The sequence below is a fragment of the Ctenocephalides felis genome, unplaced genomic scaffold (assembly GCF_003426905.1).
Source record: "Ctenocephalides felis isolate EL2017-DRISC unplaced genomic scaffold, ASM342690v1 CF-g0.4_SCAFFOLD_00845, whole genome shotgun sequence".
Classification (NCBI taxonomy): domain Eukaryota; kingdom Metazoa; phylum Arthropoda; class Insecta; order Siphonaptera; family Pulicidae; genus Ctenocephalides; species Ctenocephalides felis.
In genome coordinates this window covers 9,316,847-9,329,854 of record NW_020536999.1, presented here as the reverse complement: position 1 = coordinate 9,329,854, position 13,008 = coordinate 9,316,847, and the positions used below count along the sequence as shown (strand labels likewise).

The following is a 13,008-nucleotide window of genomic DNA, read 5'->3' as shown; positions in this document are numbered from 1 at the left end:
TACACATTAAAAATTTGTTCTATATACACTCCAATATTATGAAACAATTGTTTGATTAATTTTTTGGCTAAATGTCGCTTTGCATCACACGTGTTTATTCATTGGCAACTAAATTCGCTTATTGATACAAAACAGGCACTCTTGGCAATAAGACGATTTGTGTCTAATATTCAAGTCTCTTGAAAACTAATTATTGTGTTACCTATCGAGTCTGCGCTGCAACAATGGGCCATTGCAACTTCTGAATCAGACGGTGTAAAAACCTGAAATTAATTTGATATATAAACTAAACTGATGAAACATAATTATGTAAAATTTAATATATCTTACCCTGTCTACTACTGTACGTATTTGATAGCTATCAACATATAATGCTAATTTGTCTAGTATTACGTTTGCTGGTAACGTTTGTCTTCCAAAAATATGCTAAAAATTAAAATCATTTTTATAAATTCAAATTGCATGATGTTTCGTATAATGTCTACCGCCTACCTCAATAATTCGTTTAGCATAAAAACCAAAAGAATATATTGTCCTCAATATTAAACCAAAGCTATCGCTCAACAATTCAGGCTCAATAGTATTAATAATACATCCATCCTTATTTATGAAATTCAACCACTGCGTATGCTTCATATTTGATTCCACCGTTAAAAATATCGTATCAAATGGATCATTCAGTTGTAATTCCTTTAACAATAAATCAGTGCTATTCTGAAGTTCATCTTCTGCCATACTACTGTCTAAATTTTCAGGAATTAATGTTATGACATCATGAGCCCCTGAGAGTTGAAATATTTGTTTAAATAATAGGTTATATTTAATTATAGATATAAATATTTATACCTAAGGCTTTGGCAACTTTTATACCAATCGGTGCACAAGATACTGTAATGTGAGCTCCCCAGGATTGCAGTAATTGTCCAAGGATGCATCCAACTGGAGAATTTCCACCCAGTATGAATATTCTAAATGAAATAAAATTATATTAAAATAATAATGAACAAAATACAATGTCAATTTTAATATTAGATTTAAAAAAATCTCTATTAGTACAATTGAAGTATGTAAAATATAAAAGAAAAATATTAAAGTATGTAAAGAATTTAGAAAAAGTTATTATTATTGCTAACCTTTTATTTTTAGCAGTGGCTTCATTTAAATTAGCACCTTCGAGTGCTTTCATCGCAATAAAACCACCATAAGGAAGACTTGCAGCAGCTGTAATAATTTAAACATAGATTTATTATTAATTTAAAATGAATTAAAAAAAACATTATAAAGTAAATAGTCATAGTTAAAAATTTCTCAGTTTTATGTGCCTGAAATAGTGTGAATAAAAAAATAAGTTTAATAAACTTGTTTGTTAAATGGCAAAAAGAGTGGCATTTCATGGCAAAAAAGACGAATCGTTTGCAAGAATTTTTGAGAAAGTTAAAGAAAAATAATTATGATGAGTAAATATTTGTTTAAATTCTATTATTAACTTCCAGTAGATAGAACAACTTTATCGGCAACGAAAGCTTTTCATAATCTAATCAAATTTAATCAATTATCTACTTTGGCAAGATAAGACAAATTTGCAGTAAACGACAGGTAATCGCAGATCGAATTCTCTAGAAATAATCAGTTTAAAGTTTGCTGTCCGTTATTATGGAGCAAGTGAAAATGGATCATGACTCAAAATCAAGTGAAAATTTCTTTAGTGATAGCGATGAAGAACGTGATAAAAAATTCGAACTATTTTCAGCCATAAGAATCGGAAAATTAGATGTGGTACAGAATTTACTGACCGCTGGTGTAAAAACCGACATAGTTGACAAGAATAATAAAGACAATACGCCTTTGCACTATGCTACGGAAAAAAATAAAAAAGATTTGGTGGAGGAACTTTTGCACTCAAAATGGAAAACAGATATAAATGCTAGGAATAAAAGGGGCGATACTCCATTGCACATCGCAGTTTCGAAAGGATTTGAAGACATTGTGCAAATATTGTTAAACCACAATGCAAAAGTTGATGTTTCCAATAACAGCGGTAGAACACCTCGAGATATTGCCAAAATTATTAATAATGAAAAAATTGCGCAAATGTTGTGCCCAGTATTAGCTACAAGTGAAAATCAATCAGAACATATGGTAGGAATTGACGAAGAAGCGAGCACTTCATTCGCAAAGGAACCAAGTAAGTGAACTTTTGTAGTTAACCCGTTTGCATCATAAAGAAGCCTAGAAAACTAGTAGTGCGTTTTAAAATTCTCGAATTTTTTTTTTCAAAGTAATAAAAAAAATTGAACCTTTTTTAAAATTTTTATTTTTTGAAATTTCAGCAATTTGCCTTAAGGCACAAGGCCAAGCCCCACTAGTTTACTTTTTTGTTGGATCTCCAAAACCGCTCTTCAGTTTATCAGTTCTTTATTTCATCAACCCAAATAAAATGTTTTTAGAATCATTCTCAAGAACTGAATTACCAATTTTGGCACTTTCTGCACCGTATCTTCGAAAAGGCTGGACTTGCCTTTGCCAAAAACTAATCACTACGTCTCATCATTACGAATTGAATTTTTGCATATGTTTGCGTATTGAAGGCTTCTGAACATTTTGGCATACCTCATAAAACCGGATATGTGTGTATGTGTGTGTGAGTGTGTATGTATGCATGGATATAATTTTTCGTTCACGTTTTCGAGCGCACGGATCAACCGATTTGAATGGTTCAAAAAGCAGGAAGGAGTGGTGTTAAGTTTTTGGCAAATGCAGGTCCAACCGTTTTGGAGATATGAAGCAAAATGTGCAAAAAATGGTAGTTTGTGAAAGACTATCGGATTGTAAGCCCTGAAGTTTTTGTTTTATATTATTTTATATTATTATTTATTTATGTTTGAAATTATATTAGTTTAAATACATATCATTTATAAAAAAAAATGTTTTATTTTATTTTATCAATATGCAATGCATTGCAATTTGCATCTCGACACATTGATGCAAAGCGCAACGCGCGTAGACATAGCGCTTAGCGCGTTTTTAGCAGTTTTATTCAATTTTTATTTAATTTTTTTATTTAAACCGCTTCCCATAGGACTCTAATATTTAAAGGTGTTCGGTTTGACCATCAACCCTACAACCATGCGAAGTTTCATTAAAATCCCAGAAGAGTAAACCTGATGGTTACCTTGTAAGGTAAGTTCAAAATTTTCAGAAATGTAAAGATTAGCAAAAATATTTATTTTCGATTTTTGAACAATTATAATAACTTAATTATTATTTATAATTATTATAAAATAATTAAAAGTTTAATTTTGATCGACTGTGTCGTTATTTACACATATCGGAAGGCACATCGAATTTTCCTCAATTGCCCTGCATCTAGTGTTATTTAAAATTAATGATCTTTGATGTTTGATGTTTGATGTTTTAGGTTATTAAAAATAACACAAAAAAATATTACTTGATCTTTTTAGGAGGACAAACTCTTGAAACCCAAACAAAAAGTCTCCCTGCAATTCAAGAATATAAATATCCTAAAAGACCAGGAACATCAGGAATAGGAGGCCAACATTATGAAACAAAATTGATAATGCTGATATTGGTAAGAGCCTTAAACAGGACAGAACTAGATTCTTTTGCTTCAGGTACAAATGTCGAAGGTTTAGGTGCTTTTGACGACATAGTTCTGAGGTATAAGTTGAAAGATGAACAAAAACTAAAATACTTTTTCATACAAGCTAAACACAAAGATGACGCTGCCAAGAATAAAGTTACAGCAGAAAAACTACAGAAAAATGATGGAGATTTTGGTCTACCGAAATATTACGATAGTTATTTATCTATTAAATATAAATTCAATCCGGACAGTGAAGATCCTCTATTCGCAGAATACTTTCAAGATTTAGGTTGCAACTTCATTATTTATACTCCTTCTAAAGAAGCAATTAATCAGAACAAAAATGAAAATCTTTATACAAATAATGATGACTTGCTTCACACAAATGCCAAAGGAAAAACGCTTTCGTTGGAATCTGTTGAAGTGCATGGTCTTGTCCAAACCATAAAGGAAATGCGTGTTAAACAATTAGCTAAAAAAATGTATGAATTTATTTTTTCTAAACCAGATAATTACAAAAACATACTCTCGGATGACCTGATGAAAACCTATCACGTATTTTTGGCGCAGAATATCATACTTGTTTCTGATGACGAATCCGAAGAATATTGCACTGGAATATTTAGATCCGATGATAACAATAATTTGTTATCTATTTTTAACAAAATACTTGAGGAAAATAGAATAAAAGAAAACAAAGATGCTGCATTATCATTCAAATTACCGATAGGTTTTGGTAATCTTGATTTAAAACTACGAGGAAACAAAAAGCAGCAAAATAGAAGATTAGATCATTTGTCATCAAAGTTAATTGAATTGTTAAAAAATTTGAAAGATGCGGATAATATTATTAGAATTGATGACAAAATAGTTGGTGCTGAAAAACTTCTCACAAAAGGTGAATTGGATATCAATGGCGGTATCGGTGGTTTAATTGGAAATCTTCTCATTTTGGATGACTCGACCGGATTGCTCAAATTTAATACTGAGGAAGATTCTTTACCAATGTGTTCCAAGAATCTTTTCAAGAAATTACAAGCCGGCTTAATACATGAGAATTTAAATCAAGTACGATTTGAAATTGATATCAAGGATTTTCCTAAGTTGTCCTTAATCGACAACAAGCTGTTCAGACAATTTTTAAATCAAACAAAATTATATACTGATCAAGCAAATGAAGATGATGTGGAAAAAATAATTAAGCAGGAAATCAATAAATATTATCAAAAAAACCAATCGTTTTTCGATTCCAGTTTTGAAATCGATACAGTTTTTGAACACGTTCACAATAAGATACAAGAGTGGTGGAAATGCCAACATCAAACTTCGTACTTAACAGAAAATTGTAATTATTTTAATAATGTGTACAAAGAGATTCAAGATAAACCAATTTTAAACAGTCTGAGAATTATGTATATTAAGAGTATCGAACGTTATGGCATCGAATTTCAATGCGATTCGATTACAAAACTGGCATTGTCAGAATTTGAAGATCAACTTGAGAAACGAGTTTTAAATATTATCACAAAGCAAAAGTTATTAACTTGCATTAAATTAGTACAAAAGTATAAATCGTGTGAAAATGTCGAATTTATTGACCTCCAGTATATCTATTCACAATCGCGCGATTATGTTAAAACAATTTTGAATGCATTAAGTCAAAAAACGCAATGGCAAATTTTGATAATCATTTCAGACGTCGCCGAAGAAAATGTAAGTAAACTCTACCCAAGTTTTGAAAAATTACTAAATTCTGATAATAAGAAAAAACTAATTTTAGTCTCTCAAAAAAATGACATTCTGGCTGAAAAATTTAAAGACTATTTTGATAAAATTGGTAGTTTTTGGGAGCAAATAGATGATCGTATTAATTTGGGTAATCTTGATGAAAATTCACAAAATATAATTTTGTCAAAAAAGATCATATTTCAAGGAGAAGAAACTTGTTTGAATACCGTAATAGATGATTCTTCTAAAAGTCTTATACAAGGTGAAGTGTTGTCTACTCTTGTTAATGATAATACTTTAGAAATTGGAAAAACATTAGTAGATGCAAAATACACGGAATTTTATATAGACCGAACATTAGTTGGCGGAGAACAATTTATTGGCAAATTCATAAATGAATATCGGTGGAATAATAACCCACACTACGGATGGTGTCCCATTACAACTTTAAAAAAAATAACAGATTCACCAGCAAAAGTATTTATCATTTCCGCCGATCCAGGTATGGGCAAATCAACGACATTGACACATTTAGCAGTGCAGACTAAACAACATGATCCATCCTTATGGATTTTACGAATTAATTTAATAAATTATGCAACCGAATTACTACAGGAAGTAGAAAAGAGTAACAAATTCACAGAATTAGATGTTGTTAAATTTTTATATAAAACTGCCAGTTTCAAACTTTTCCAAAAAGAAGAAAAAGAGAAAGACGAACGAAATTCGAATATCGAATATATACTAAACAATTTGATTGTAGAAAACGGAAACTTATTTCTGAAAGCATCTGAAAAAGAAATTAATGAGTCGGACTTGTTAGAAATAAATTTATTCAATCATTCCTACAATAACGAAAAAATGATTTTACTATTTGACGGATTCGATGAGATTAGTCCACACTACAAAGATAAAGTTATAGAGATGTTTCTTATTTTGAAAATGAGCAAAATACAGAAACTATGGATAACCACCCGTCCTTACAACATAATCAAAATCGAGTTGGAAAACAAACTTGAAACTTCTTCGTACTCACTAGAGCCACTATCTCCTGAACAACAAAACAATTTCTTACAAAAATTTTGGAAACGAAGTTGCATAATTAAGGAATGGAATGTTATACAATCGAAAGGTCTCATTTATAAATTATTAAGTATCATAGGTGTAACCATTGATTATAATTCACTTATAAGTATTCCACTGCAAGCACTCATGGTGGCAAACGTCTTAAAGTATAATTTCAAAGATTTTTACGAATCTGGCAACCAAACTCTTTCGATTGATCAGACTCGCCAGATGAGCGATGAGCTGGATCTTGTGAATTTATATAAGAAGTTTGTTGAGATAAAATATTTTGAAATTGAAAGCAAAGAAAAGCGTAACATTGACATTGCCGATCCGTATATTAAGCTCAAAGATGACAAAAACTACCACCAAATTTTAAAAAATCACGAAACATTAGCGTTGATTTCATTGTATGAAGAAGCCGAGCTTGTAAAAATATTAGATCAAAAAGAATGGCAACACGTTCGAATTTTAATGGAGGAAAATGAGCAGGCTATTGAAAAATTAGGAATTATTGTTGGCAATATTGACGGAAGACCAAACTTTATCCACCGAACGTACGCTGAATATTTCGTCTCTTGTTATTTTTGGAAAAAATTCAAATCTATTAGTATTGATGACTTTGAACAAAGTTTTGTAAATGATATTTTAATCGAGACCATTCTTGAAAATAGCGAAAGGCAAATAATGAGATTTTTATCATTAAAAGCAAAGAATAGCAAAAATGTTATAACCAACGTTGGCATAGAGATTAAAATTCAAATATTATCACACAAGATCAAATCACAGAAATATTATTTCGACGTTTTATTATTTGATTTTATAGCTAATTTAATGGCTAATACACAAGATGCACGTAAAATTGTAAATATGATTCTTGATCAAAATCATCAATACGAAATATTACGTGCTAGTGCAAAAATTGGGCATCAAGAACTTTCTTATGCCTTAGTGGATAAACTAGACGCAGCACACTTAACAAAAGATATCACAGAATCGATATCTACTAAAATCATAGAATCGATATCTAATCAAAGCCCCTTGTTTTTAGCAATTGATAATAAGCACCATAATATCGCACAATATATAATTCATAAAATGTTGCTTGATAAAAATTGGAGACAAACAAGGTTTAATACAATCAAGAAAAATATAATTGAAAGCAATTCAATGAACTATCTAGAATTTGGTTTGAAGATGAATTTGATTGACGGTAAACCTTTCTGGAATGATTACTATGAAAGTCGTTTACCGATAATAGAATTAGTTAAAAAACCTGTGCCATCTGATATAGCTTGTCTGCTGATAGAACAGACTAATATCGAAGATTTAATTTTGGCAAAGGATAGTGATGAGCTTTTATCGTACTTGCTCGTGCACAATAAAATGATAACATTGAAATTCATTGAAAAGGGTTTTGATTTCAATATAAGTTTAAACACACTTTTAAAAAACTATTTGAGGGATCTTGAAACCAATAACCGTTATTTTTCTAATAATGTCTGGATACCGCAATTTGTTTTCTATAATCGCCCTTTTTTTAGGTATCACGGAAAAGATCATGTTTGCGATTTATATGATAGGGTTGAACTCATTCTTAAAGGTTGTTCGGGATATAACTCTTGTATTGTTGGTTTTACGACCATTCAAAATGCTGAGAAGTTGTGTTATAAAACACAAGCACTAAAAAAAACATATAATATGCTGAAAAAGTATATGGATAAAGGTTGCGATCCACTGGGTATAACACTTCGAATGATCATTGAAGTTTTTACTAAATTAAACTGCTACCAATATAAAATTGAGAATTCACATTTGATTACCAATAAAAACCAATTTTTTTGTGAGTCTATACCTCTTTTACCTGAATATTTACGCCCGTACACGTATAAAAAAAATCCCGAAAATGCTTTAATGGAAATACAAGTATATCTAGATGACATACTAGAAATTAATTATAATATTTTTGATATCTATGATAGAGAACCACATTTAACATCCAATCCGCTGGTATTACGTATTAAACGTCTAATCATGGAAGATGGCTTTAAACAGGAAGATGCTTTCAAACAAGTGTCAAAAGAATGTTTGAGATTTATTGATATAATGAGGAAACTAAATGGTACCAATCGTGTATTTGATCATAATCAATTGTTGGATGTGCTAAATTTAAAAGATATAAATATAGATGTTGAATTTAAAGATTTAATACTTGAAATCGTTAAACCCAGTGACTTTTACATATTAGTTCGCTTATGGTTAAAAATGTTAGAAAGAGGAAAAAATGTAAATGATGATGCAGTAATAAAATCATTGTTGGCATTTTCCGATGACTGTTCACAAGTTTATAAGCTATTGAAACAGCTTGACGAATACTTTGTTAAGCTAATGAATGCAATTTCAAACACAAAACACGAGAAAGTGGAACATATTCTACAGCAAATAGATGTTGATTTTTTGAAGGCAGTTGTGAATGGTCAAGATGTTGACTACGGTTCTCCATTACATTATACAGCATTCAAAGGAGACACGGAAATTACTAAAATCCTTCTGAATTTTGGAGCCAATATTGATATTGTATTAAAATCTAATCATAAATATTTGGTTCGTGATCGCGCATTCACAGCATATGAATATAATTGTTATTCTCCTTTACAAATCGCAGCGGAAAACGGCCATTATGAGTTTGTTCAGATTTTGATAGACAATGGTGCCAAAGCTAAAGTACCTTGGATATCTTCAATGTTACTTCCAGTGGCATGTAAAAAAAGCTATATAAAGATTGTTAAAATTCTCTTAATGAATTCCGTAGATGTTGATGCCGTCGATGAAAAAAAACGTACAGCATTACATCATGCAGCCATTAATGGCCACAAAAAAGCGATACAATTATTAATAGAAAATGGAGCCAATGTTAATGTATTCGATAACTTGCAATGGTCACCATTCGATTATGCTTTTTTAAATGGTCACAATGAAATTGTGCAATTTTTATTAAGCAATGGTGCAGTTGATAAAAGTCAGCTTTTATATGCATCCAACCAAAGTCGTATTGCAATTCTCGAGCTTTTGTTTCTGAGAGTCATTGACCCCTTAAAGGCAGAAATACCAACTTCAATGCATTACGCAGCTGAAGTAGGTGACAAGGCACTCACTGAGTTGTTGTTGGAGGAAAGTGAAACTGAAGTAGACGCTGTTAACAAAAGAGAAGAAACACCTCTGCACTTGGCAGCCAAAAAAGGACATTGTGAAGTTGTTCAGATTTTGATAAATGCTGGTGCCAATGTTAATGCTACAAATATCAACAAAAAAACTGCACTACACTTAGCTGCAGAAAATGGCCACAAGGAAACAGTTGAATGTTTAATAAAAAACAAAGCTATAGTCAATGTTTTTGACTCATATAATTTCTCACCACTTCGTCTGGCAAAACTCTATAACCACAAAAATATAGTTAAAGTTTTATTAAAGAATGGTGCAAGAGTCAGTGATACATGATGATGAAAAATGCTGCCGTTGATGAAAAAAAACGTACAACATTACATCATGCAGCCCTTAATGGCTACTTAAAAATCGTGCAATTATTAATAGAAAATGGAGCCAATATTAACGTATTTGACAACATGAAACACACACCATTCGATCTTGATTTTTTAAATGATCATAATGATATTATGCAATTTTTAAGAGATAATGGTGCGGTTGAAGATACAGATTGTTTGAAAGATCTCAAGCCTATCCTTCAGATAATTAAAACGGAATTAGCGTCATTTTAACGCAGGAATATTAATTAAGTTAAAGAAAGATAATTATGATGAGTGAATATTTCTTTTAATTCTATTATTAACTTTCCGTAGACTGAGTTATTGTAATCGAACTGAACTAAATGAATGAACTCTTAATACTCTAATTTTCTCACATATTATCTTTAGTTTATAATATGTACACTAAAATGTCATTATATTGTATTATTGCCTTGGGCATTGAATAAATAAATTAATTAATTAAATATAACTTTCTTACTGTATCTCCTTCATTGATTTTCAGAATATCTTCTAAATCACAATCATTAACCCAAGTCTTTACAAATGATTTGGATAAAAAAAAAATATTTTTACTAACAGTGGCAATATTTATTGATCTAAAAAAGGCATTCGACATGGTAGGTCACAAGATACTGATCAATAAACTTTTAGAACTATGAATGGAAGGCAATCTTCTCTGCAATCTGAAGGATTTTCTAAACAAAAATATAACGAGGACAGAGATTGGAAATTGCTCAAGTGACATATGCAAATTAACATATGTAGTACCACAAGGATCAGTCCTGGGACCCTTGTTATACCTTGTGTATACGACCAACTTGAAAGATGCAAAGTTAATGGGGCGATATATACCATATGCAGACAATACAGCAATAGTATATGCAAACAAAGACCAATATAAGCTGGAGCAAAATATAAATGAAAACATGGAGACATACTCAATTTGAAGAACAAATTAACCATTAATACAGAAAAAACAAAATACATATACTTTAAACCAAATAGAAGTAAAGAAAAAAATAAATTAAAGCTTAAAGTTAACAAAAATAATAAATGAATAGAATAAATGATATAAAATGTTGTAATGACCATATCATTTGTAGAAAACATATATATACATATACATATATATATATATATATATATATATATATATATATATATATATACATTGTATGGATATTTTATATGATCTCTCATACCAGGCACTTCTGCCTGTCTGAGATGTATAAAATTTATATTAATATTCAAATAAAATATCAAACCTATATATCCCAATTGTTTCGGTTTCCTGCTGACTTGGTTCTGATGAATTATTGTCAATTCTGATGCCAAACCTGGCAAGTAATAAGGCGTAATTGCCCAAACTTCATCTCCAGGTTCAAATAAATCTGATGATCCTCCAACTGCTTCGACCACACCTGAACAAGCTCTCCCAAGAATCACTGGAAAACTTTCCTAATAAAAAAAATATAATATAAAATATACTGTGCACTGAAATACATATTATTAAAAACATTAAAAAGCATAAAAATCAATGTCTGAGATGTATTTTTAGTATAATGTAATGTATATTACATATTTAACTGCTTTTTTACCTTGGATTTTGAATACAGACTACGCAACACTTTAGCATAGCCTTTGGCAATTCGATCATCCAATTTTACAAGACCGGCAGCTTTAACGCGGATAAGCAATTCGTCAGACTGCTGATTCAAAACTGGAACTTGGACCTTTTGACTGGAAGTCACAGCCTGTTATAATTATTATTTCAACTGTTCAGTAGTTGACAGCTTTAATAAAATACTTAAACCAAAGAATAAATAGTAACAAAATAATTTATTACAACCTGTTGAAAATCTATATAAATATAAGTATTTATTCCTTATCTACTTACATTTATACCACGATACGATATAGCAACAACAGCTTTCATAAAATTTGGTGTAATAGGAGGACAGGCAAGATACCACCCAAACATAGTTCCACCAGCACCACCGATCACAAGTCCAATTATAAGATAAAATGTGTTATTAATGGCAACTACAACAAATGATTTCATATTAATATTATGGGAAAAATTTATGAACCATGCTAGTACTTGATTATTTTTGCTTACGTTCATTTCTAAAGAAATGTGTTAAATGTCCGTATATCACTGCAGGTTGTATTAGCTCGGTGATATTACTTCGAGCATTTGCATAATGTTGTTTTAAATTGGATAAGTTGCTCGAGAAAAAATGTTGGGCTTCTGCAACTCTATCATTACTTGCTAGCTGTAAAAACACATTGATTAATATTATGAAAAATATTGATAAGATATTGTAAATGATATTAAAAAATTCTAATCAAATAAACTTCAATTATAATTATAGAAAGTGCAGAATTCTATCTTTGTTATTGAAAGAATATTGTATTGTTTAAGTACTAATTTAGTATTGAAAAAAAACCGATAGTAGATGGTCATTTAGTATTTTTTATTTATAATACCTGTGACATCGTAACACGTAGTTGAGCTAAATATTGTCGTAAAAGTTCAGTACCATTTTGGCTCATAATATTACCCTGTACCTAATTCCAACAAAACTAATTAAGTAAATATAATCATAGTTATTATTCCACAAATATTTTATTACCATCACCTGTAAAGCTTCAACACGTTGATGAAGGCGAAAAAGAATTTCATCCATTTTGCATGATAATGAAAATTGCAGACATCATATTAATAATTTGATTATATTACCATTCTTAAAATATTTTTATTTGAATTTATATTATACATAATGACATAATATAGCACGAGTTGTTGCGAAACATGAATTTATTTTATATACAATTTGATTTTTGGTCAGGTGATAAAATTAATAACATGACTACGAAAATGGATCGTTTAAAATCAGTTTATAAATATTAAAATTTTCATTTCCAACAATAATTAATTTACAAATTTCATAAACCTCTGAAGAGGTACAAATGTCATTTCTTATCTTTAGAGTTGCAAGATGAGGCAGATTTGAGGGCTGCAAGAAGAAGAATTTCTTGAGTTTAGTATTGCCGAATGCTAAA

General features: G+C 30.2%; 1 protein-coding gene across 1 annotated transcript; it reads right to left on the bottom strand.

The window, feature by feature from the left end:
• Positions 1-22: 22 nt before the first annotated feature.
• LOC113377462 (reticulon-4-interacting protein 1, mitochondrial-like) lies at positions 23-12,632 on the bottom strand. Its single transcript, XM_026617794.1, has 11 exons — positions 12,579-12,632; positions 12,433-12,513; positions 12,062-12,218; positions 11,840-11,985; positions 11,541-11,696; positions 11,208-11,400; positions 1,134-1,221; positions 847-968; positions 493-782; positions 331-426; positions 23-263 (listed from the first exon to the last, which is right to left on the bottom strand). Exons 1-11 carry the CDS (start codon positions 12,630-12,632, stop codon positions 171-173), a joined length of 1,476 nt encoding a protein of 491 aa, XP_026473579.1. The 3' UTR covers positions 23-170.
• Between the last annotated feature and the right edge of the window lie 376 nt (positions 12,633-13,008).

Excerpts from the sequence above, each read along its gene's own strand:
- LOC113377462 (XM_026617794.1), bottom strand. The coding sequence starts at position 12,632 with ATGGATGAAATTCTTTTTCGCCTTCATCAACGTGTTGAAGCTTTACAG. Across the intron at positions 11,697-11,839 it reads TATCGTATCGTGGTATAAAT|GCTGTGACTTCCAGTCAAAA; the intron begins GTAAGTAGATAA and ends TAATTATAACAG. Across the intron at positions 783-846 it reads AAAAGTTGCCAAAGCCTTAG|GGGCTCATGATGTCATAACA; the intron begins GTATAAATATTT and ends TTCAACTCTCAG.